This window comes from Camelina sativa, chromosome 11 (genome assembly GCF_030686135.1).
Source record: "Camelina sativa cultivar CO46 ecotype springtype chromosome 11, ASM3068613v1".
In the NCBI taxonomy this organism is placed as follows: domain Eukaryota; kingdom Viridiplantae; phylum Streptophyta; class Magnoliopsida; order Brassicales; family Brassicaceae; genus Camelina; species Camelina sativa.
This window is the reverse complement of record NC_141890.1, coordinates 48,739,397-48,763,305: the sequence shown is the minus strand read 5'-3', so window position 1 is coordinate 48,763,305 and position 23,909 is coordinate 48,739,397. Positions and strand designations below refer to the sequence as shown.

The 23,909-nt window shown below is 38.1% G+C and overlaps 3 protein-coding genes and 3 pseudogenes across 5 annotated transcripts; 1 reads left to right on the top strand and 5 right to left on the bottom strand.

Moving 5' to 3' along the window:
- Positions 1-4,415: 4,415 nt before the first annotated feature.
- On the top strand, positions 4,416-7,648 carry LOC104726836 (pentatricopeptide repeat-containing protein At5g62370). Its single transcript, XM_087473577.1, has one exon. The coding sequence runs from the start codon at positions 4,696-4,698 to the stop codon at positions 7,636-7,638; it is 2,943 nt and encodes a 980-aa protein (XP_087329703.1). The 5' UTR covers positions 4,416-4,695; the 3' UTR covers positions 7,639-7,648.
- Positions 7,649-8,107: 459 nt separating this feature from the next.
- Positions 8,108-8,945, bottom strand: LOC104726835 (21 kDa protein pseudogene; annotated as a pseudogene). Its single transcript, XR_015572769.1, has one exon. The product of XR_015572769.1 is annotated as a 21 kDa protein pseudogene (transcript).
- Positions 8,946-10,533: 1,588 nt separating this feature from the next.
- Positions 10,534-12,177, bottom strand: LOC147935590 (uncharacterized; annotated as a pseudogene). The gene is made up of 5 exons (XR_015571663.1): positions 11,929-12,177; positions 11,504-11,789; positions 11,163-11,396; positions 10,889-11,067; positions 10,534-10,787 (listed from the first exon to the last, which is right to left on the bottom strand). The product of XR_015571663.1 is annotated as an uncharacterized LOC147935590 (transcript).
- Positions 12,178-13,001: 824 nt separating this feature from the next.
- LOC147935589 (uncharacterized) lies at positions 13,002-13,718 on the bottom strand. The gene has a single exon (XM_087473062.1). The coding sequence runs from the start codon at positions 13,716-13,718 to the stop codon at positions 13,002-13,004; it is 717 nt and encodes a 238-aa protein (XP_087329188.1).
- Positions 13,719-14,063: 345 nt separating this feature from the next.
- Positions 14,064-15,072, bottom strand: LOC104726832 (pectinesterase inhibitor 11). The gene has a single exon (XM_010445778.3). The coding sequence runs from the start codon at positions 14,874-14,876 to the stop codon at positions 14,274-14,276; it is 603 nt and encodes a 200-aa protein (XP_010444080.1). The 5' UTR covers positions 14,877-15,072; the 3' UTR covers positions 14,064-14,273.
- Positions 15,073-21,979: 6,907 nt separating this feature from the next.
- LOC147935588 (uncharacterized) lies at positions 21,980-23,430 on the bottom strand (annotated as a pseudogene).
- Positions 23,431-23,909: the final 479 nt, after the last annotated feature.

Below are 23,909 nucleotides of genomic sequence, written 5' to 3'. Positions count from 1 at the left end.
AAATTTGTCGAGCAATACTTGTTGGAGGGTGCGACACTCTTCTGTTGAGTGACCCGCTCGCTTGTGGTATTCGCAATATTTGTTGCCACCCTTTCCTGATGGGTCTCGGACCCACTTGTTATTCCAGGGTCTTGATGAAGACGCCTTGGGATCTTGATTACTAACTGCAAACGTTTGGACTTTCTTTCCTTTGTCCAACTTGTCGGCGTATTCTTTGTCGAGGTGTTGACGAGGCTCATGATGCTCGTCTTGTGCCTTCTCTTTTCCTTTGGATGATTTAGGGGCCGGGGGTTCTGGACGGTTTGTCCTCGATGCCTTCTCTTCGTCTAACTCTATGTATCTGTTAGCGCGATGTAGCGCGTCGTCCAGAGTCAGGGGCTCGTGTATTATGATGTGTTCCCTAAATCGGGAACCGTGAGCGAGAGCATTTTGGAGAGCCGATATTGCTGTGTCGTCGGCAATCGAGAGCTTTGACGTGATTCTTTTAAACCTTTCCATGAAGTCTCGGAGAGATTCGTCGTTTCGCTGGAACATGTTCCAGAGATCGGCGTTCGACGCGCCTCGAATCATGAATGTAGAGTGATGTTGAAGAAAGGCGGTGGTGAGCTCGTGATAGCTCCCTATCGAGTTCGGCGGGAGCCGGGAGAACCACCCTAGAGCCTCATGGGCTAAATTCTCAACGAACAGCTGGCAGCAGCCAGCCTCGTACTCTTCGTCACTGAAGTGAGCTCGGCTGATTGCAAAACTCATTGACGTCAAAAATGGTTTCGGATCGTCTAATCCATTGTACGGGGTGAACTTGAACTTGTTTACGTAGCGGACTTGAATGCGGGAGATTCGCGCCGTGAACGGTGAGCGTTGGACTTCTTCGAGCACTCGATCGAGGTTGGGAGCAGAGCTCGTGGCTCGATGGACTCTGGAAGAGAGTTCGTGGACCATCGCCTCTAGGCGTCGTATGGTTTCATCCTTGAGGTCGGCTTCGGGCTGTTGTTGGATCGGCAATGTCGGAGTCGGCGGGCTACCGCTCTTTTGGTCATGGCCGTCTCGCAGCTCCTCATTTGGCTCCTCTCGACCGCGGCGATCAACGGATCCTACGATAATGGACGTCGGGCGGCGTCTGTGGCCGTCGTATCGGTCCTCCACAGAAGGTTGCGCTGGGGGAGGATTCTCGTTCTCGCCGGCGGGACTGTTGTCGTTTCGGCGCTCGCCCCTCCTTCGTTGGAGCCTGCTGATTTGGTTCTGCGAGGCCTCTTGTGCGGCTGCGATGGCCTCGAGCCGTTCGTTCGTTCGTGTTTCCTGGCCATCAAGACGACCGAGAATGATCTGCATCATATCGTCGAGTCTGTTTCTTTGTACAGGTAAGGGAGAAGCGGCGCTGGGGGGAGCGGTAGCGTTGGTGAGAGCGGCGGTTAGGAGGGCAGCGGCGCTGGTAACCAGCTGGTCTGCGACAGGTCCGGCTCCAGCGTGCGCAGCTACGGGAGGCTCGGAGGATGTGTCAGGCGCCGGTGGAGAGACTGTGCTCGGCAGTGGGCCCTCGTCTGGGCTCGGCAGGGAACTCGGCAGGGAGCTCGGCAGGGAGCTCGGCAGGGAACTCGGCAGGGGAACAGTTCGCGTTCTCGTTCGCCCCCATCGCTGCCCCGTTGATTGCTCCGTTGCTTCGTCGAAGTTTTTGCTGGGGTTCGTCATGACCTTCGAGATTTCGAGAAAGTGAGGATCGTCGGTTTTGAGTCGTTAAAAGAAACGCTTTACTCTTGCCCCACGGTGGGCGCCAATTGTTTGTACCGGGGATTACGCAGTTTAAACAAATAAGATTTAGTGGGAAAGAGCGAGCTAAGTTCTTTATTAATCGGGGAAGGTGTGAGATCGTCACTTAAACAAATCGTATTAGAGCTTGTTAGTCCACAGACGAACTAGTAAGCTTAAAATGACGAACTGAAAACCAGACGAATTATACGAAAGATAATAGCAGTTTTCGATGCAAAGTATTGCTCTGGGGGTATTGTCCGCGGGTCAGGATGATGATCCCAATAAATGCCCTCTCCTTTTATAGGAGATTGTTGACCTAGGAGAGTTTAGGATTTCCTCCACGAATTCCCGAGATTGCCCTTCTGCGGGAATTAATGACTTGCTTCCAATCTCGCTGGGCCGAGAATGCAACTAATGAGTGTCGTTGGGCCGAGTGGCATATTGGGCGTAGCCCATATCCAACATTATATAATAAAAAATTAGATCTTCAAGTATGTTAGATTAGGAATGATTGACCTTTTATTCTAGTGTATTGATTACCTTTTTTTTTTTTTATAATGCAATGTTGGCATGATATTAGTTATTAATTTTTCTTCAATAATCATATTATTGACATGCATAAAATAGCATAATTACAAAGGAAACAATTGCAGCATTTTTGTAACGGTGATATGTTGTTCTTTTATTTGTGAGCTTCAAACCAATCAAAGCTTATGTCTTTAAGTACAAGAGAATTGAAACAAAAATTAAAGTAATAAAAATCACCCGTGCACAAGGGACGTAACTAATATAATTATTTGAAAAATAAGCTCAAGTGTAAATAATTACATGAAACAAATAATCATGTCTTTTTTAGTGCTAAATATATTTGCACTTTGTGAATACGTTTCCTCCACAAATTGTCAACGTTCCTACCTAATGCTAAATTATTAGGGAGAAATCCTTCATTTTCTTATAATTCTCTTATTTAATATTGTTTTAAAGTCACCTCATATGGTTAATAATAATGAGAACTATAGATGTATTAATCATATGACTACGAAATTTGAACAAATAAAGGACAAGAATGATTGTATTTCATTTTTATGTCATTTATTAGGTATCCTTTTTTTAAAAATCATACAATTTGTTTATATACAGTATTTATTATTCACAGATATTATTATATAACAATTAAGTAGTCTACTAGTTTATAATATTGGTGTCGCAGTGTTATAACTTTGAATTTATATTTTGTAATGTGCTATGGTCGATGATATAGGAAGAATGTAAATTATTAACATCACTAAAAAGAAAAAGGGAAAAATGTCTAAAAAAATTCATCAATTTAACAAAAGTGGTGAAAAAAATCTTAAACTTTGCTTATGGTGAATTAAATATCTAATTTTTATTGACTTTTCAAAAAAATCACAAACTTCCGTTGATCTTATCAAATGAAACGTGATATTAACGAAATTTGTTAACAGAGACTAAACATAAAATTGACTTTTTATAATAAATCATATATTTTACCTTTTAAAAGAATTTGTTAATAAACAATCAAACTGTTAAATTGTTGGGTCTCAAAATTCAAACTCATGTTTTATTTGACAAAATCAACGGAATTGGTGATTTTTTTTTTAAAGTCAAAGAAAATTCATCACTTATTTGGAAAGTTAATAAAAATTAGATATTTAATCTACCAAGTGAAACATTCTTGCTTTGTTTCACTATTTTTAATAAATTCATGATTTTTTTTGACATTTTTTCCAAAAGAAAAAGAATATTTGAAGATATATTAGGCCATCATTAATGGGAGAACACCAAAGGTGTTCTAAGTCCAAAAAAATTATAAAAATAATGAATAGTGGCTTAGAACACTTTTTTTAGTTCTTTATGTAGAACTGATTTAAGTCCAGTTCTTATTTGACGTGGGTTCATGTGATTGGACGAGATTTTTTGGAAAAAAAGAAAATATTTGTAATTGTAATATGTTTAAGAATATTATATTAAAAAAGAAAATATAAGTTTTTATAATTGTAATATGTTTAAAAATATTATATTAATTTATAAGTATACAATTGCTTTTATGTAAGTAAGCAATTTAAATGTTAATTTATAAGTTTTTATAATTGTAATATGTTTAAGAATATTATATTAATTTATAAGTATACAATTGCTTTTATATAAGTAAGCAATTTAAATGTTAATTTATAAGTTTTTATAATTGTAATATGTTTAAGAATATTATATTAATTTATAAGTATATAATTGCTTTTATATAAGTATGCAATTTAAATGTTAATTTATAAGTTTTTATAATTGTAATATGTTTAAGAATATTATATTAATTTATAAGTATACAATTGCTTTTATATAAGTAAGCAATTTAAATGTTATTTTATAAGTTTTTATAATTTGTAAAATGTTTATGAATATTATTTCACTATATCTTTATTCTAAAAACATCATAATTAGTTCTCCCATTTTTTTTACTTATGATTTTAACAACTGATCTAACATTATTTTCACTATATATTTAATCTAAGAACACAAAAAAAAGTTCTCCCAGGGCCTATTGAAGATATATTAATGTTATAGCAACGGTTTAATTATCGGTTTCATTTGCGTCAGCAAATTCTGGTTTAGATGAATAAATCTGATTCGACCAAATTTACCGGTTCAGACACTTAAACCAAACACACGCGAATTTGGACAGAGACGACACGGCGACGACGAGGGTTTTGTGAGGATTTTGTAACAAAACCCGCGCTTTGCCACTCATCGTCGTACTACTTCTACTTCAATCAACACATTTATGTGTCGGCGTTAACTCTCTTCAAAATCTTTACTTGTTTTAGTATCTGTTTGTTGTAAAGTACGATGCTTTATCTCGATTCTGCAACTGGGGAAATCGTGAAATCGAAGAACCTGAAGAGGCTTTCAATTGAGAAGCCCTGAGATTTGTAGATGATGTTAAAGGCCAAGGCTTTATGTTATCGTTTAGTGAAATCAAGAAAAGCTACTAGTTGCGCTCTTCCATCTGAACAATCTCCCTCCAGTTCAGTAGCCACCGTCTCCGCCGTTTCTGGTGACCACCGGTCTCGATGTTTGTCTTTGATAGTCAAACTTGGTGGGAGAGGTCTCGTAGACTCTGCTCGGGAAGTGATTCGCCGTGTTATCGATGGTTCTTCTTCTATTTCAGAGGCGGCTTTAGTTGTTGATTTCGCGGGCAACAATGGAATAGAACTCGATTCGTGTTGCTGCGGCGCATTGATAAGGAAGCTGACGGAGATGGGTCAGCCTGGATTGGCTGAAACTTTCTACAACGAACGTGTGATTGGAAATGGTATGGTTCCTGATTCGTCGGTTTTAGATTCAATGGTGTTTTGTCTAGTTAAGCTAAGGAGGTTCGATGAAGCTAGAGCTCATTTAGATAGCAGTATAGCTTCTGGTTATGTTCCTAGTAGAGATGCTTCTAGTTTAGTAATTGATGAGCTTTGTAATCAAAATCGATTTCTCGAGGGGTTTCGTTGCTTTGAACAAGTGAAAAAGGGAGGCAGTGGTTTATGGCTTTGGTGTTGTAAGAGATTGTTTAAGGGTTTGTGCGATCATGGACACTTGGATGAAGCAGTTGGGATGTTAGATACTCTGTGTGAGATGACGAGGATGCCTCTGCCTGTTAATCTATATAAGTCTCTCTTTTACGGGTTTTGTAAAAGAGGATGTGCTGCTGAAGCAGAGGCTTTGTTTGATCATATGGAAGCTGATGGTTACGTTGTGGATAAGGTCATGTACACTTGTTTGATGAAAGAATATTGCAAGGACAACAATATGACAATGGCAATGCAGCTTTACTTGCGGATGGTTGAGAAAAGTTGTGAGCTTGATCCTTGTATCTTCAACACTTTGATTCATGGGTTCATGAAGTTGGGTATGCTTGATAAAGGGAGGCTACTGTTTAGTCAAATGATTAAAAAAGGTGTGCCGTCGAATGTTTTCACGTACCATATAATGATTGGTAGCTACTGCAAGGAAGGTAATGTTGATTATGCTTTGAAGCTCTTTGAGAACAACCAGGGTGTTGAAGATATATCCCGAAACGTGCATTGTTATACAAATCTTATATATGGGTTATACAAAAAGGGTGGATTAGATAAAGCTGTTGACTTGTTGATGAGGATGTTAGAAAACGGGATTGTCCCGGACCATATTACTTACTTTGTTCTCTTGAAGATGCTCCCAAAATGCCACGAGCTTAAGTATGCTATGGTTATCTTACAAGCAATTTTTGATAACGGATGTGGGATTGATCCACCAGTTATTGATGATCCTGGAAGAAAGATTGAGTCTTTGCTTGAGGAGATTGCTAGAAAAGATGTGAATCTTGCTGCTGTGGGACTTGCTGTTGTCACAACTGCTTTGTGTTCACAAAGAAAATATACCGCTGCTTTATCTCGTATCGAGAAAATGGTCAATCTGGGATGCACACCGTTGCCCTTTTCATACAATTCAGTGATCAAATGTCTATTTCAGGAAGGTGTCATCGAGGATTTTGGTTCTTTAGTCAATCTTATCCAAGAATTGGACTTTGTCCCGGATCTTGATACGTATTTGATAGTGGTGAATGAGTTATGCAAGAATAATGATAGAGACGCTGCGTTTGCTGTTATAGATGTAATGGAAGCGGTTGGACTGAGACCTACCGTAGCTATTTACAGCTCAATTATTGGTTCTCTTGGCAGACAGGGTAGAGTTGTTGAAGCGGAAGAGACGTTTGCCAAGATGCTTGAGTCTGGGATTCAACCTGATGAGATTGCTTACATGATTATGATCAATGCTTATGCGAGAAACGCAAGAATTAATGAAGCAAATGAGTTGGTTGAAGAAGTCGTCAAACATTTCGTTAGGCCTAGCTCTTTTACTTACACGGTATTGATCAGCGGGTTTGTGAAGATGGGTATGATGGAGAAAGGATGTCAGTATTTGGATAAGATGCTTGAAGACGGTTTATCTCCAAACGCGGTGCTGTATACTTCGCTCATCGGTCATTTCCTCAAGAAGGGAGATTTTAAGTTTTCTTTTACATTGTTCGGTTTGATGGGAGAAAACGAGATTAAACACGATCATGTCGCGTACATCACACTGCTTAGCGGTTTATGGAGAGCTATGGCACGAAAGAAGAAGAGGCAGGTTAGTGTTGAGCCAGGGAAAGAGAAGCTTCTTCGACGTCTTCTTCACACAAAGTCATTAGTATCAGTCTCCTCTTCTTTGTGCAGCTACGGATCAAAAAGCTTTGCAATGGAAGTGATTGGGAAAGTGAAAAAGTCTATAGTCCCCAATCTATACCTCCACAACGTCATTATAACTGGATATTGCGCTGCTGGGAGGCTGGACGAAGCTTATAACCATCTAGAATCAATGCAAAAGGGAGGCATTGTTCCAAATCAGGTAACTTACACTATTCTGATGAAATATCATATCGAAGCAGGGGAGATGGAGTCTGCTATAGATTTGTATGAGGTGTCAGATTGCGAGCCGGATCAAGTTATGTACAGCACTCTGCTCAAGGGTCTATGTGAAAGTAAAAGACCTCTTGATGCTTTGGCTCTGATGTTAGAAATGCAGAAGCAAGGGATTAATCCAAATGAAGACTCTTATGATAAGCTGCTTCAGTGCCTCTGTTACTCTAGATTGACCATGGAAGCGGTTAAGGTGGTTAAAGACATGGCTGCTCTTGATTTTTGGCCTCGTCCGATAAGCCACACTTGGTTGATTTATATTTTGTGTGAAGAGAAGAAGTTGAGAGAGGCTCGTGCTTTGTTTGCTATAATGGTTCAATCTGGACGATCTTTATTGAATTGTACTAAACCAGGATTATTGAGAATGCTTAACCAGAATCAACAACTTTAGTTTTTTTTTCTTTCTTCTTTTACAATAGGTTGTACATTTCTTGTAAATGTTACGTAGTAAATACTGAATTACATTTATTTTTTTCTCATATAAATGTAATCCTTAAAAAAAAAACAGTATTATTGAGTGTGAATTGTGTAAGATAGATCCCATGTGCGAAATCTAACAACTGTAAGCTGTTTTGTCTGCCATTACTCAAACAAAAGTGGTAGAAAAAGACAGCTTTTCTTCACGTGACTTATCTTTTTTAAAATTTTTATCACATCAAGCATAAATATTAATATTATTTTTGAATAAAATTAATTAAAGTGAACTGAATGCAAACTTTAAAGAATATTAATGGAAGATATTTATATAAATTGAATTAGTTTTGATTCATTATTATTGAAGAGATTTTTTTTTTATTGGATTAAAGTGAGAAAATGATGGATGCATGCATAATTATTAGGTATGACAAATAAAATAAATGTTTTGTTCGAAAATATTTTTTAATCAAATATTATGAAACACTTTTTTTTGGTTACATACTGATTCTGGAATCTTTAGCGACAAACACATATATTACATTATCATCATATTATACACACAAAATCATCAGAAAAATCAATAAAAACAAACTAAAAATAACTATCACAACTCTCTTTAGCCGTGAATAGAAGCAAAGTGATTAATCAAAGCCAAGGCATTACTCGTTAAATGAGCAACAACCAAAATCTTCCCTCTCACCAAAACCTTAGCCTTCCCGTTCATCTCATCTCTATCAAATCCCTCCGTACATGTGTTCTCATCTGTCAAAGCCGCACTTACCCAAGTCTGCATATCGCTCATGTAGACCTCATAGTTCGAGGTACTTAGCCGACACATCTCACCAATCGATTTCCTAAGCTCATCTAACGTGTCAGCTAACTCCTCTACGCAGTCTCTCATGGCCGCTGCTTCTCTCGGATTGAGCCGACTACTCGAGAGACGTACCATCATTGCTGAAGTGGCTTTAGCCGAGGCTAATGTGATGTTGAGAGCCGCGTGAGCCATGAGCTTGGGGCTTGTTTGGATGAGACTGGCTTGAGTTGAGAGTGAAGTGAAACAGAGTCTTGGGTAGGTTGTGAAAGTGCATGATGATTTTACGAACTCGGTGTTTGTTGTTATTGTATGAACTGATTTGAGCATGGCTGTGATTATGAGAAGAGATGTGAGGAAGTGATGACGATTGAATCTATAAGTTTCACCCATTTTGTTATGTGTATTATGAGCTTTTAGTGATGATGATGACTATAGTTTTGTAGTATATATTTTCATGTGATGGGGGGTTATATATATAGAGAGAAATGATCTGATTTTTTTAAATAAACTTTAAGATCAGATTTAATAGGCAAGTTGCAATATGGGATTTGCATAATGAAGATATTTTACACTCCAAAAAAAAAGGGGGAAAAAAAACAAAAAAAAATATCTAACATATGAAAGCAACACGGAGAAGACATTGGATGTAGGGTAAGGAATTTGTGGATTTAAGACAAACATAATCATTTGTGATTTGCTTAAATAGGTATTAACTACATTTAGAATGATCTATCTGATTGGTTAATAGACCATTCTAGTGGAAATATTTTGATCTTTTTCATATGCAAATGGGGAGTCGGCTACTAGTGTCCAATTCGTTGAACAGTTGCTTGTGATAACCATCAAACAACAGCGATTACTGATTGTGATCATGAATAACAATTACTGTCATTAATTACATTATAAATGATGGATTTGATTTGAATGATTGTCTCATGTATATATACCTATGGATTTTTATCATGTTTACAATGTTAATTATATGTGAAATATGTTTCTTACAACATTTGGTCGCAAATATGGAACACAAAATAAATTCCATGCTAAAATGTTATCTTTGGTTAGAAAATGCTGTAGTTTGTTTTGAAAAGGGAAAAAATATATTAAATATATTATCACTAAAACATTGTTAACTGAAATTTAAAATATGTCGACCGTGGAAACCGAAAGCCAAAAACATTTAAAGTTCCTATCGTCCTCCTTGTAATCAATGCAGCTGCATGTGGCCTACGGTCATCTTCAAGATTTCCAATTTGGCAAAACAACATTGCGTCTGCCCCCCAAATATCCATATTTATCCTAATCTTGATATCAAATACAGACGTACACGATGTGAAGTGTCAAGTTGTATTGTGAAAGGAAATTAAGTTGTGCATGTCTCATTTTCTTAATTTTTTTTTTTTTTTTTAAATGTTTCTTGTTAGTTTGGTCATTTTAGTGGTTGGTTCAATAACAGAAGAATGATGAGACTCATTTATCCCCGTAAATGTTAAGAGGTCTTGTAAAGACATGATTTGTAGATTTTGCGTACACTGTCGTCTATCTTCGCCATTTTTATTCACGTACACTATTATATCTTGGCTCTTGGCTATTGCTGAAAAAAAAAAGGGGATGAAAATGTCAATAATGCTGAGAAGTGAGAACAGATATAAAAAATGGGCTTAGAGGCCCAAAAGCCGTTTGTGGAAAGAGTTAGCTCGAGTAATATCCAAAATATCACAGACGAGAGAGGCTGCCGAACGTGTATATATGTATGTAATGTGTTTTATCGTATGTACGATTGGTGGAGACAAGAGAATCAAAGCCATAACCTATCAAAAGTTATGGAAGCCTTCATAAAAACAAAAGAAAAAATCAATGGACAAAGCCAAGTAATGACGAAATTAGATATATGCAGCACGCTGCTTTTGAAATATGTTTTATCATCACAGACATCACACGTGGTTGAAACGACGAATATCTAACATCAAATTATCAAATCCCTCAACCATCAGCCTTTCTCTCGTCTGCATATAGCATATATAGGCGTAGCTTTGTATCGTTAACATTAAGACATTCGTTAACAGATATAACAAGAGATTGAATAACAAGAGATTGTATATATTATTTTAAATGGTTTTAAATAAATTTCAAGTTGAATAAAGTAGGATTTTAAAGATTTTTTAAAAATCCTAATTGAATAACAAAAGATTTTCAAAACACTCAAAAATCATTTAAAATACAAGTTCAATACCCCCCTCCCTCCTAGACCTATGTTAATTTCAAAGTTAAGCTTCATCACATCCACCATTTTCCACCAAGTCCGGATCCTGCTTGACCAACCAAAATGCACATCAGAGATATTTTCACAAAAGTGAGAAAGGGAAACTTGAGAGATACGTGTATTTTTAGATGCAGAGATGATGCTTACATTATTTCTATGTGCTTCACTCTTGAGATGAGTCGTGAAATCTTCAAAGCTTTGGGCAGCAAAAAAGCAAAATGAGCAAAACCAGGGAGATTCACCACCTATTTCACTGAACTTACTCGGAAGAACAAGTCTGGTTGTCAACTGTTTATTATCGGCAGACGACCCTGAATCCATATCAGCTGTTGGAAAAAAAACACAAAACTAGTTCAGAAACAGCTTAGCTTTGCTGGTCAATAATTTAAAGCGGTGTGTGAGAGAGTGTAAGGAAAAACACCTGTTAGTAAGCTTGTCCAGAGCCACTCTTTGTAAACCCCAGCAAAAAAGCTCTTCTAGAGCCAGTCTGGTGCTGGGCGACGCTGAGAATATGCCAGAAAAACTGTGTATCCCTCACTATCTAACTCATAAATAGTATGCGCTAGGCATTCCAGTTCCGTAGGACCAGATATGAGCAATATATTAGCCGGAGGTGGATTCCTCTTCATCCAGTCAAACAAATCCGATTGAACTTCTGTTCCAGTAAATAAAAGCAACGTGTTTAATATTGAAACATTACCGTAGTGTAAATGAAAAAATGCCCTAAGAACTTAAATAGAAAGAGATAAGAAGAAGATTAACCATTTGCGTGTATAAGAGCAACTCCAGAGGAAGACAGGTCACGCAAGACATCATCGTCAAGGGCAGCATTAGGGTCGCGTGTTATTAGTTTGCCAATGGCAGCTATGGTGACAGGACCAGAGACTTTTGAATTCTTCAAAGCGGATACTATCCTCGGAGCGACCTGACGTGAATCATACCCAGGAGGAATCGGACATGTGTTAATGTTCCACCACACCAACGTTTTCACCTCCTCCACCTCCTGCATCGCCATGTCGTGCATCATCTCGTATTGTTCAACCTAAACCTAAAAAAAAAAAAAATCAAATCATCAAGTTCAGAAGTCTCTGGCGATGCGGTTTTAGGTCAGGTAAACCTGATCCAATCAAACATCATATCAGATATGCATTCGGAGAGATCGAGACGGTTAAAGTAAAATCACCAACCTCGTTTAGTGTCGGATCTGAAACGCGAGAGAACTAAAGGAAAGAACGATGGAGCGACTTGAGAGAGAGCGAACTATGTTGGTTTCGATCGACTCCTTTAGGCAGATACCTTTGTTTGGTTTTATAGAATCGATCACTTGAATCAAGAAGAAGAAAAACCCTATGTAAAATAACCGACTCAAAAAACTAAAAGCTTTCACAAACTCTCTAATGTCTCAAGTTATGCCATACCTTGACAAAACCTAGACAATTTCCTAATCCAATTTGGTAAATTAACATATTAGATAACTCTCAAATATACAAATACTAATAACACGTTGACTAATTACTCTTTTTTTTTGGTCAAAAAAGGAAAAAATGATTCTTATTTTTATTAATTAGATCACATTTTTATTCACGTACACTAATATATAAGGGTCTTGCTGAGAAGTGAGAATAGATATAAAAATGGGCTAGAAGGCCCAAAAGCCGTTTGTGGAGAGAGTTAGCTCGAGTAATATCCAAAATATCACAGACGAGAGAGGCTGCCGAACGTGTATCGTATGTAGTATGTACGATTGCCGATTGGTAGAGACAAGAGAATCAATGGACAAAGCCAAGTAATGACGAGATTAGATATGTGCAGCACGCTGCTTTTTGAAACTGTTTTATCATCACATGAGACATCACACGTGTTTGAAACGACGAATATTTTTATTCAAAAAAAAGAAAAAAACGACGAATATCTAACATCAAATTATCAAATCCATTTCTTATTTTCAGGCTAGAAAAATAAATTTTTATCTCAAAACAAATAACGTCCTTTCTATTATATTTGCTTTAATAAAAGATATTAAGTTTTTTCGCCAAATGATCTTGATCAATCTTGTGAATGAACACATATTTTTGGCAAACAAAAAAAAAATCTTGCAAAACTTTTTTTTTTTTTTTTTTTTTGAATAAAATATAAAATTTATTCGAAAAAAATACTTGGTTACAATAAAGTGCAGCGTTTGTATATGAAATCTGTGATTCAAAAAGGTTAAAAAAGATTTGTGTTAAAAAAAAACTAATAGTATTGTGAGTGCTTGTCTTCATCTTGAAGCGAGGCAGACTAGTAGAAGATCGTTGCCTTGGATAGAGAGCAGGCGATCCCGGACTTGTCGATCAAGTTGTTTGGTGAGCAGAGAGGGTGGGGTCGGTGATTCCCCATGACGTCTTCTATTCCGCTCCCTCCAGAGGGAGTGAACCGCAGCTTGAAAACTATACCGTAGTAGAAACAGAGTGTGCTTGCCAAGAGATGCATCTGTGAGGAGTAATAGGAGTGAGTCCCAGTCGGTAGAAAATGTACTTCGTAAGAGTACCGAGGTGAGCCTTGTCCAGATTTCCTTGGAGTAAGAGCAAGCAAAAAACAAATAGTTTCGCGTTTCCTGCGAGTTACTGCAGAGAGCACAAATACCATCAATCCGTGTGTTCCAGTGCTGCATTCGATCACTAGTCGTAAGCCGATTCAAGATGGCTAACCAGACCAATAAAGAGTACTTAGGTGTGGCGTGAGAGAACCAAACACCTGCATACCAAATCCTTTGTTGCTTGACAATGCGAACAAAGTCCCATGTATCTTTTGTGCAGAAGGATGCTTTGTATTTATCTCTTTTTCCTTTCCAGAGGACAATATCCTTTGTCTCTACCAAACCCCTGTTGCGCAGACTGTCAAGGACTTCCTCAATTTTGTTGAAGTGGTCTACCCTGTGTCTTCTCGGCCTATTAAGCAGAGCTTCAACTACAGTGGCATGTAAGCGTATACCCATGTCAATGCACCCACGCTGACTTGCAAAACTTGTCACATGAACTAAATCGAAGACCAAACAACCACATGGTCCATGCACAATACATTTGAAACTAAGGATTTAGTAAATTTACATTTTCAATATTCTAAAGCCAAGACCACCATGATTCAAATGGGTACTGTTTTAGCTTGTCACCGTTTTCAAATAGCTATGTAGAAATTTCGTTCCTGATATATACAATTGTACTCTTTTTATTCTCTCTCTCTGAAATAAAGGTTGATGCAAAGCATAAAAATGTGTGCCCAACGTGCCACAATGAAACTAACGGTTGTGAAAGAGAGAATTGTCAAATATATATGTGCCAACTTGTCCAAATTATAGATTTAATTAGCCTTTTTTTCAGGATACAAAAAGCTCAAAATACACACACGGATACTATTATAAACCACATACAAAACAAAAAGAAACTAGCAAAATCGAAAAAATATATCACATGACATACTAATAGCAAGACATTACATTATCTCAACATATATTTTACAGTACACAATATTTCTTAAACTATAGTTTTTAAAATTAGTACGTTTTAGCAAAAGCATTAATCAAGGACAAGGCGTTGCTGGTTTCGTGGCCCACGTTCACGATTCTAGCCCGAACCGAGGTCTTGATCCGACCATCCATAACCCGACCCGAGAACCCATCGGAGCAAGTGTTCTCGTCGGTCAGAGCCGCACTAGTCCAAGTCTGAGCATTACTCATGTGGTACGCAAACTGTTCTTGATTTTTGGCACTACCACACAGCTTCAGTTCTTGGACTGACTTGGTCAAACGGTCAACGGTATCGTTGATCTCCTCGACGCAATCATGGACGGCTTCGACTTCGCGCTTCTTAAGGCCCTTCATACGTGTCAGACGCGAGACAAAGAGCTTCGTGGATTGAGCTCGGCTCAATGTCACGGCTATAGCGGTCTCGGCTAAACGTTTAGGGCTTGTTTGGATGTCGTTTGCGTAGACGGAGAGTGACTGGACGCATAAGGCTGGGTATGTTGTTGTTTTGCAAGAGGACTGGATGAAGTTTATGGCCTTTTTGGAAGCTCCGGCCGATGAGGCTGTTGTGGCCGCGGTGAGCGAGAAGAGGTAGGAGATTGTGAGGATTAGAAAGAGATATTGTTTCGCCATTGGTGATTTTTTTTGTGTGTGTGTGAAAGACAGAGCGAGAGTGGGTACAATTTGTTTGTTTATTTAGTGTTGGAGAGATAATTGAGTGTGTGGAGATGAAAGAGTTGGAGTTGAATATTTATAGTCGGTACAATTTTTGTTGAGGGTATATGCTACTAGTGGTAACATGCGGTGCGGTGCAATATTGAAAATTTTCACTTTATTGATGTACTTACACACGGACACGGTGGAATACCGAAAATTTACACTTTATTCATGTTACTTACACACGGTGCGATATTAAAATCAGTGGGAACGGAAAAAGAAAATAGTGGATTAGAGAGGTCGGCAAACATAAGATTAACAGTGGATTAGACTTTTAATATCTAGAGATATGTTCATTTTAGTTGAATTTATTAATCTGTTTTGAAACCAAACTGATCTTTAATTGAGTTCACATTTATTTTTTACATACGAGAAACGAAATAGAATCTGACCAAAACCAAAATGATACTAACCCTATACAGTATTTTTTATTTTATTTTATTACAATTAGAAACACAACTGAAACGGTACAAATATGCTTGCTTTCATTACTCTACTATTTTGTATGCTCAAAGCCCAAAAAAAACAAAAGACACGAAACAAAAATTTGACTCGAAAACCTGATTTCAATATACGCAGGGATTAATATTAGTTGGTGTGTTTGTTATTCTTTTGTTGGCTCATATAAAAATCAGGAGAGGGTCCACACTTGACGTCGGTCCAGATCATAACGTGAGATATCAAAACATATAAAACATAATCGGATACGAGTAGAGAGATAAGCATTTGTCGTTTTATTCGAAACAAGAAAGAAACCAGAAAGAGCGAGAAAGAAATTGCACCAATCAAGCCGCAATATAATACAAGGAACTATAGTTAGATTTGGACATCTCTTATATCATTGTCAAATCGAACATCAGATTCGGTCATTAATATCTCTTATACAATCAAACTGGCAAATGTTTTTCTAATTAATGTTGATAACTTGATATGATTCTTCTTAGGTAGTACTAGTAGTAAATCAAAATTAGGTTATAGTAAATAAAAGTAAATTAGAATGGAAAGTACTAGTGTGGCTTACCGACATGACGTGACTGTTGTTTCCACTGCGGTACGGATCATTCAGAGTAGTTGGCCTCTGTGGTTTTTTTATTTTTATATATAGGTATATTTTTGTTTTTTCACTTTAAAAATATCTTCTTATAAAGAGTTGAAAACTTATTATTTTGTTTTGGGTGGGTCCTTTACTGTCGTGTATATAATTAAAAGCTTTGGTCCAATAGAAGAAAAATAATTGAGGAAAGAGGATGATTGATCACTACAAAAACATTCAAAATTTTGTTTTTAAAAAATACCACAAATAAGGGATAATTAATTGCAAACAAACACAACAATAATAACGGGCGTGTGAACGTGATCCATAAATTACTGGGTCAAAAGCACCGTCATTCTTCTCCGCGTAAGGGTCATATAATTTTGATATCATCCCCATATTTAATGGTCGATGTTTTTAGGCAATACTTATACTTGCTCCGTTTCAAAATATAAGATGTTTTGAGTGAAAGCATGTAGATTAAGAAATTACTATTTAAAAAAGTTTAACTAATCATAAACAAGATTGTATAAAATAAATAATAAAAAAATATAAAAGTAATCTAAAAGTTATCTAGAAAATTGAAAACATCTTATATTATGAAACAAAAAAAAATCTCTAAAACATTCTATATTATGAAACGGAGGGAGTATAGTATATGCTTACCGTCAATAAATAGTGTGGACTTGATCAGAACATGTTGGAGAAAAAGGAGTGGGAAAACATCCCAGTGGAAATCAAAACAAAAAGAGTTTCCGATTGAATAAAAAAAAGTCTTAACTTGTTGAAAAATATTCAAAAAGATTGGTTTGTTGCATTTAAAAATAACTTCATGATGTGTTAAATATGTCACATAGCTACAAAAAACATGCCACACAAACATGACAAAATAAAAATTTAGGGTATTGTGTTGTCAAAGAACTTGTAAAATTTATTATGAACAGATTGTCTATTAATAAAACATAAACAAGACCTGGAGGACTTGGAGGCAGTTCTGGTATGCGTAAAAACTTCTTTACTTGAGGACGCTTATTCACTGTCATTAATCACCATTCCTGAATATCACAAAGTCTTTGGGGTTACTTTTACGTTGATAATAATAACCTGTGGAAAACTCATTGTCATGGGCACCTGTGAGGATAGCAAACCCCCGGAAAACATTTTTTTATTGTGCCAGCCATCGGATTCCCTTCCATATGCCTTCTTGTGCATTACACTGGGAAGTAACAATCTCAAGCTTAAGTTAGTAAGTCTGACAATTTTCGAAGATGTCAACATTGTTATTTAAGTTAGCAGAAACGGTACCTCAATAGTTATCAAGAATGTCAAGATTAGAGTATTCACTTTTATTGATTAGAGTATTCACTTCTAGGAGAGCTCAACCTTTGCATCATTAGAGGGATTATATATTGTGAAAGATCAAACTACTACTTCATTTAGCATAACTGAAATAAGCCGGTCAATATTGTGAAGATTAACATGGATTATTGTAAATATCATACTACTAACTTTTTTTAGCAGAACTAGAATAAGGCAGTCAATATTGTGAAGATTATTAACAGGGATTTTTCCACCTAAGTAGTTGTAAGAATGTCTTATGGGTGTGTTAGAGTAGTGCTAATTATATTAGTAATGGCTTAGTCAAAGTTTTGTTGTTCATGTACTCTCTGCCGGGATCATAGATGCTGCTTTATCCTTCTGGCTTTTACTCAGTTTAAGAACAAACTAGAGCTATTAATATACTTGATATGATGCTAAACTGTATAATTACCAGAAAATATCCAAGTGGTATTACCTATTAGGGAGGAGAGGTTTATCAGCTGAAGAGGCACTTAGGCTTGGGAGTTGCAATGCTTTGCTCAAAACTCTTTCTCTCAAGAGTTTCAGTACGTACTACAAGCCAGAGGAAGAGAGCTTGTCCTCAAGCTTTAGAAGGAAGAGAGAGATGTGGTTGCAAGAATTCTATGCGTCTCCAACGACGACATGCAGAGAATGCGTCCCAAAGTGTACCAATGTTGGACCAAGCTGACCCCTTGCGTCGCCAACGATGCCATATAGAAAGGACTAGTCTTTTTGTAACCGCCTGCTGCTCCATGTATAGTTGTACCTCTGCTGATTGTAACTCATCCACTCCTGCTGCAGAAAAATAGAAGAGCTTCTCTCCAAAACCAGAGTGGAATGCATCAAATCCATTTGGAGAGTGCCCTTGTTGCGTGTTGTTAGTGGAATAATGCCATGAAACGCCATGTTTACCCAGTCCCCATAAGCTAAACACACAAACAACTTTCAGCCTCTCATTCGTAATGTGGTGCACAACAAGGGTGTCCCCTCTTAAGAGCTGGTCTAACACTCTTGGAATCAGAAAATCATGCGCAAACTCCCAACAACAATCCTCCATCTAAATCCAAACTGCATTTCTGCTATGAAAGGATGTTTGGAACTCAGTTGCCCTTGTCAAACACACTGGCAAACACACTGTCTCCCTCTGAGTAGCCATTCTGTTTGCTGCAACTTCCCGTTCAAACTTAAACCTCCAAGACTTAAAGCACTTCCTCTGTTTTCTTCTACTTGGTTGTCGTTCAGGTCTGTGAGCAAACATTTGGTGTGAAAACCAAATGAATTGATGTGGATCCATTTGGAATCGAGTCTCATGTTGAATATGCTTCTTTTTGAACTTGAACATCCAAGTTTTAGGAGACAAACTCAGCTTCCTCGTCTTTGGTTTCAGCCTTTCTTTATGTGGAGACGGTTTATCGAACACTTTGTATGCAGAAACTTTTGTAGTGATACCAGCCAAAATCTGAAACATCTCAACCTCTCCTTCAACCCTAATCATCTCTGTTGGAAACGAGAGAGAATGAGGACGAAGAAGTTTGTTAAAGATATTTTCTCATTCAATTAATTCTGTAAACTGTACAACCTGCGTGATATATACAAGTAAAGTATACCAACTAAACCGTTTTAACTAAACCAATCTATACACATAACCAATGTAACCAATAGTCCCCTTCAAGATGAGACGAATATGTTATGGAGACTCATCTTGGATTTCAGATGCTCGAACTAGGGAAGAAATAATGGTTTAGTTAAGATATCCGCCATCTGATCCTCTGTGCGAACGTGAAGCATTTTGATGAGACCTTTGTCTAGCTTCTCTCGAACCGTGTGACAGTCAACCTCTATGTGTTTAGTACGTTCATGGAAGACAAGATTGGTGGCAATGTAAATGACAGAGGTGCTATCCGAATAAAGAACTGGAACAGAAGAGATACCAATTCGAAAGTCAGATAACAAAGTGCGAAGCCACATCATCTCACAAGAAGAAGGAGCGAGAGCTCTGTATTCTGCTTCAGCCGATGAACAAGAAATAGTTTGTTGTTTCTTAGATCGCCAAGAGATGAGAGAAGATCCCAGAAACATAGTAAAACCAATAGTGGACCTTCTACTATCGAGACAAGAGGCATACTCTGAATCTGCAAAACCTTTGAGAGTAAGATCCGGGTCTGCAGAATAGAAAAGAACTTGTCCGATGGTGCCCTTAATATATTGCAGAACCTGATAGACTGCGGTGAGGTGAGACATGCGAGGAGCAGAAGAGAACTGGCACAACTTGTTCACCGCAAAAGTAATATCCGGACGAGTGATTGTTAAGTACATTAACCTGCCCACAAGACTCCTATACATTTCCTTATCCTGCAGAAGATCACCAGATGTTTTGGATAGCTGCAGATTTGGAACATAGCTGTGTCTGCATCCTTGCAAGCCAACATACCAGAAGAGGTGAGGAGCTCAAGGGCGTATTTCCTTTGACAAAGGGAGATGCCAGAGGAATTACGAGCAATCTCCAAACAGGAAAAATACTTCAAAGGACCCAATTCACGAAGTTTAAAACTTTGTTTCAATGATGCAGTCAAATCATCAGCACTGGATTTTGAAATATTAGCGCTGACAATATCGTCAACATAGATGAGGACAACAATGAAATCATTCCCATGACTTCGAGTAAACAATGTATGATCACCATGACATTTTGTAAACCCCAAATGCAGAAGCGAAGTGGAAAACTTGAGAAACCATTGTCTGGATGCTTGTTTCAGACCATAAATGGATTTCTTTAAGCGACACACTGCATTTTTAGGCAAAATGTCCCCCTTAATCTCTGCATAACCCTCGAGTAAGCGCATGAATATATCCTCCTCTAAATTACCATTCAAAAACGCATTGGAAATGTCAAGTTGATGTAGAAACCACGTCTTAGAAGCAGAGATCTTAAGGAGCATTTTCACAGTAACCATCTTTGCAACGGGAGAAAACATTTTATTATAGTCCAGACCCTCCTTTTGAGTATAACCTTTGGCAACTAAGCGTGCCATGTATCGCTCAAGAGTCCCATCTGCATAAAACATCAAGGTGAACACCCATTTACAACCAATGACTTTCTTACCAGGTGGTAGAGTAGTTACATCCCAAGTATTTGTCCTTTCCATTGCTCCTATCTCCTTAACGGCTGCATCACACCATTCTTTAGATTCTTTGCCTCATTATAGGATTGAGGGATTGGAATCTTAGTGATGTTATTAATGTACATCATATAGGATGGTGAGAGTTTTGAATAAGAGAGAAAAGAAGAAATAGGATGAGCAATACCATCATTAAGAGAATAACAATTATAGTCATTTAGACGAGCATGAAGTTTCCTAACTCTTTGTGAAGAAATTTGTGTTGATGGAGAAATTTCCGGTGGAGAGGAAGGAAGAGGAATGGGAGTATCATTACCTGGAGACAAAGAATCCATCGGTGTGAAGTTGTTGGGAGAGACGACTTGTTCCGGAGGATCCGTGAAGGGAAAAACATGCTCATGGAACTCAACATGTCTTGAGATATATATAATATTACTCTCCAGATCCATAACCTTATATCCTTTTAAACCAACCGGATACCCCAAGAATATGCAGGCTCTGGATCGAGGCTGAAACTTATGACGTTGTTTAGGAGAAGTAAATGCATAACAGAGGCAACCGAAGGTCCGAATGCGAGAGTAATCTGGTGCCTTGTTAGTGAGAAGTTCATAAGGTGTCTTGTTGGAGAGCAATGGAGAAGGAATCCGGTTGATCGAAAAGACAGCAGTGAGGATACAATCACCCCAGTAAGACAGAGGGACCTGAGATTGGAAACGTAAGGCATGCACAACATTGAGAATATGTTGGTGCTTACGTTCCACGACAGAGTTTTGCTCAGGCGTCTCAGGACATGAGTGATAGGAGATGATGCCTTGAGATCGATAAAACTAAAATTGCAGTTCCTTAGCATTATCTGATCGAACTGATTTCACTTTGGTGTTGTATTGAGTTTCTACCTGTTTGATGAAAGCTGGAAAAACTGAGAGAACATCATTTTTGTTCTTGAGTAAGTAAATCCAAGTTGCTCTGGAGTGATCATCAACGATGGTCAAAAAATATTTATAACCCCAACTGTTTCCACTGAAAATGGTCCCCAAATATCTATGTGTAACAACTCAAACGTTGAATTACAAATATTATTCTCCGAGGGAAAAGAAAGTTTCTTCTGCTTAGCCAAGTGACAAACATGACAATATGCAGGTTTCTTATTCTTGTGTCCTGTAGTTCCCAAAGCTGTAGAAAGAACATCCAATCTTGAGTAGGATGGATGACCAAGCCTCTTGTGCCAGGTACCAACGTCCACCACCGCATTGATTGAAATAGATGGAGAAGTATCCAACACATAGAGCTTTCCAATCCTTCTGCCTTTACCAATCATCACCCCCTTGATAGGATCCTGTATTTCGCAACAAGAAGTATCAAAGGTCACAGTGGATCCTATGTCATCAGTCAAAGAACTGATACTGATAAGGCTCAAGCGGAACTCAGGGATAAACAGAACATTCTGCAGTAATATATCCTTGTTTAAACGAACCATGCCTACACCACTGATTTTCACACGAGGACCAGTCGACAAATTCACAAAACTATCCACAGAAGTTTCCAGGGAAACAAAACTGTTTCTGTCATGAGACACATGGTGAGTTGCACCAAAGTCAATCACCCATGTGTCAGTGGACAGTATGTGTTTTGAGGCTGTCAATATACCAATAAAAGCATATGTGTTGGGAGAGAATAAGATACTCGGATGATCAAGAGGAGTTTTAGGAGAACTTGCTTCAATCGGAGTAGGAACTGATGAAGTGGAAGGTAACTGAGAGCTGAACAAAGCTATGAGATTCTGCAACTGAGCTGGAGAGAGTTTGCGAACCAAATCATTAACATTGTTCGAGGACTTTTCACCACGTGACAAAGAAACTTGAGCTGTGACAATAGGTTGTTTCTGAGACTTCTCACCCGACTTGCCTTTTGGAATAAAACCAGGTGGAAATCCATGTTTCCTGTAACATCTCTCAGCAATATGACCAATTCTGTTGGAGAAAGAACATATCGGTCGACCTTTGTTTGGACCATTCTGCACATACATAATAGATGCAGGAGCAAAGGACTGGTTAGACTGATTATCAAAAGTCTGTGGAACAGGAGCAAAAGTCTGAGGAGGTTGAGCAACAGCTTGAGAAAACTGAAAAGCTGAAGGAGGAACCACCAGTGAGAATCCTTTTTGACTGTCGTCCTGGTCCAAAATCTTGTACACCTCAACCAAAGAAGGTAAAGCCTTCTTAGCAATGATTTGCCTGCGAATAATGGCATAAGAATCATTCAAACATGCTAAGAACTTCACAGTTTTGGCTCTCTCTGCCTTCAACTGCAAGCGAGCAGCTTTTCCACAAACGCAGGGATCATCTGGCTCTTCTGAGCCATCCAACTGATCCCAAAGAGTTTTCAAACGAGTGTAGTACTCAAATAAAGACATGGAACCTTGGCGAAGATCTTGAATTGCTTGAGTAAGATTATATGTGCGTGGAAGGTTAGTTAGATGATACCGACCATAGAGATCACGCCATATATCAGTAACATCATTCATCCTTAGAATACTACGATAGATCTAAGGGGAAACAGAGTTCAACAACCAAGATTTAACCATGCTATTGCATCTAGACCACAAATCAAAGTTAGGATCTGTGGTTAAAGGACGAGGCAAGCTTCCATCAATAAATTTGATTTTATTCTTAGCATCAAGAGAGATACGCATCGCATACCTCCATTCATCATAGTTCGTTTCATCTAAACGAAGAGAAATGATGTTTAAACCTGGATGATCTGCACTGTGCAGGAAGAACGGAGAGTGAGAAGGATCAGCAAAGAGCGGCGATGTGATAGCTCGCGAAAGTCCAGAAACCTGAGAATCGGCTGCTGGGAGAGAGATTGGAGCTGGATCATCGACATCGGAATTTAATCTCTGTGATCTTCGAACAGTGGAACTTGTTTGAGACTTCGTTTTACCCATTTTTCGATTCGCACGAGCTACGGTCACCATCGGAGCACAAGTTGAGCTCAAAAACGAAGAAAAATAAGCTTAACGAGGAGAAATTATCAAAAAAACCGAGATAGATCTGAGCTTTTATGACTCTGATACCATGTTGGAAACGAGAGAGAATGAAAACGAAGAAGTTTGTTAAAGATATTTTCTCATTCAATTAATTCTGTAAACTGTACAACCTGGGTGATATATACAAGTAAAGTATACCAACTAAACCGTTTTAACTAAACCAATCTATACACATAACCAATGTAACCAATAATCTCTATGTTCTTCTGAATTGATTCCTGCTGCAGTGACTTGTTCACAACCACATACTTGTGATTGTCCAACACCAAAGTCACTTCTTCCCTCACAAGCTCAGAATCATCAGAAACGCATACCGGTAGCGTTGGCAACGTTGCGTTTGCGTTTACGCCGTGATCCACGTCCAACGATTGCGATTCAGCTTGTGGCTGCGATGTGAGACTTGATTC

Coding starts and splice junctions, on each gene's coding strand:
- LOC104726832 (XM_010445778.3), bottom strand. CDS start 14,876: ATGGCGAAACAATATCTCTTTCTAATCCTCACAATCTCCTACCTCTTC.
- LOC147935589 (XM_087473062.1), bottom strand. CDS start 13,718: ATGGGTATACGCTTACATGCCACTGTAGTTGAAGCTCTGCTTAATAGG.
- LOC104726836 (XM_087473577.1), top strand. CDS start 4,696: ATGATGTTAAAGGCCAAGGCTTTATGTTATCGTTTAGTGAAATCAAGA.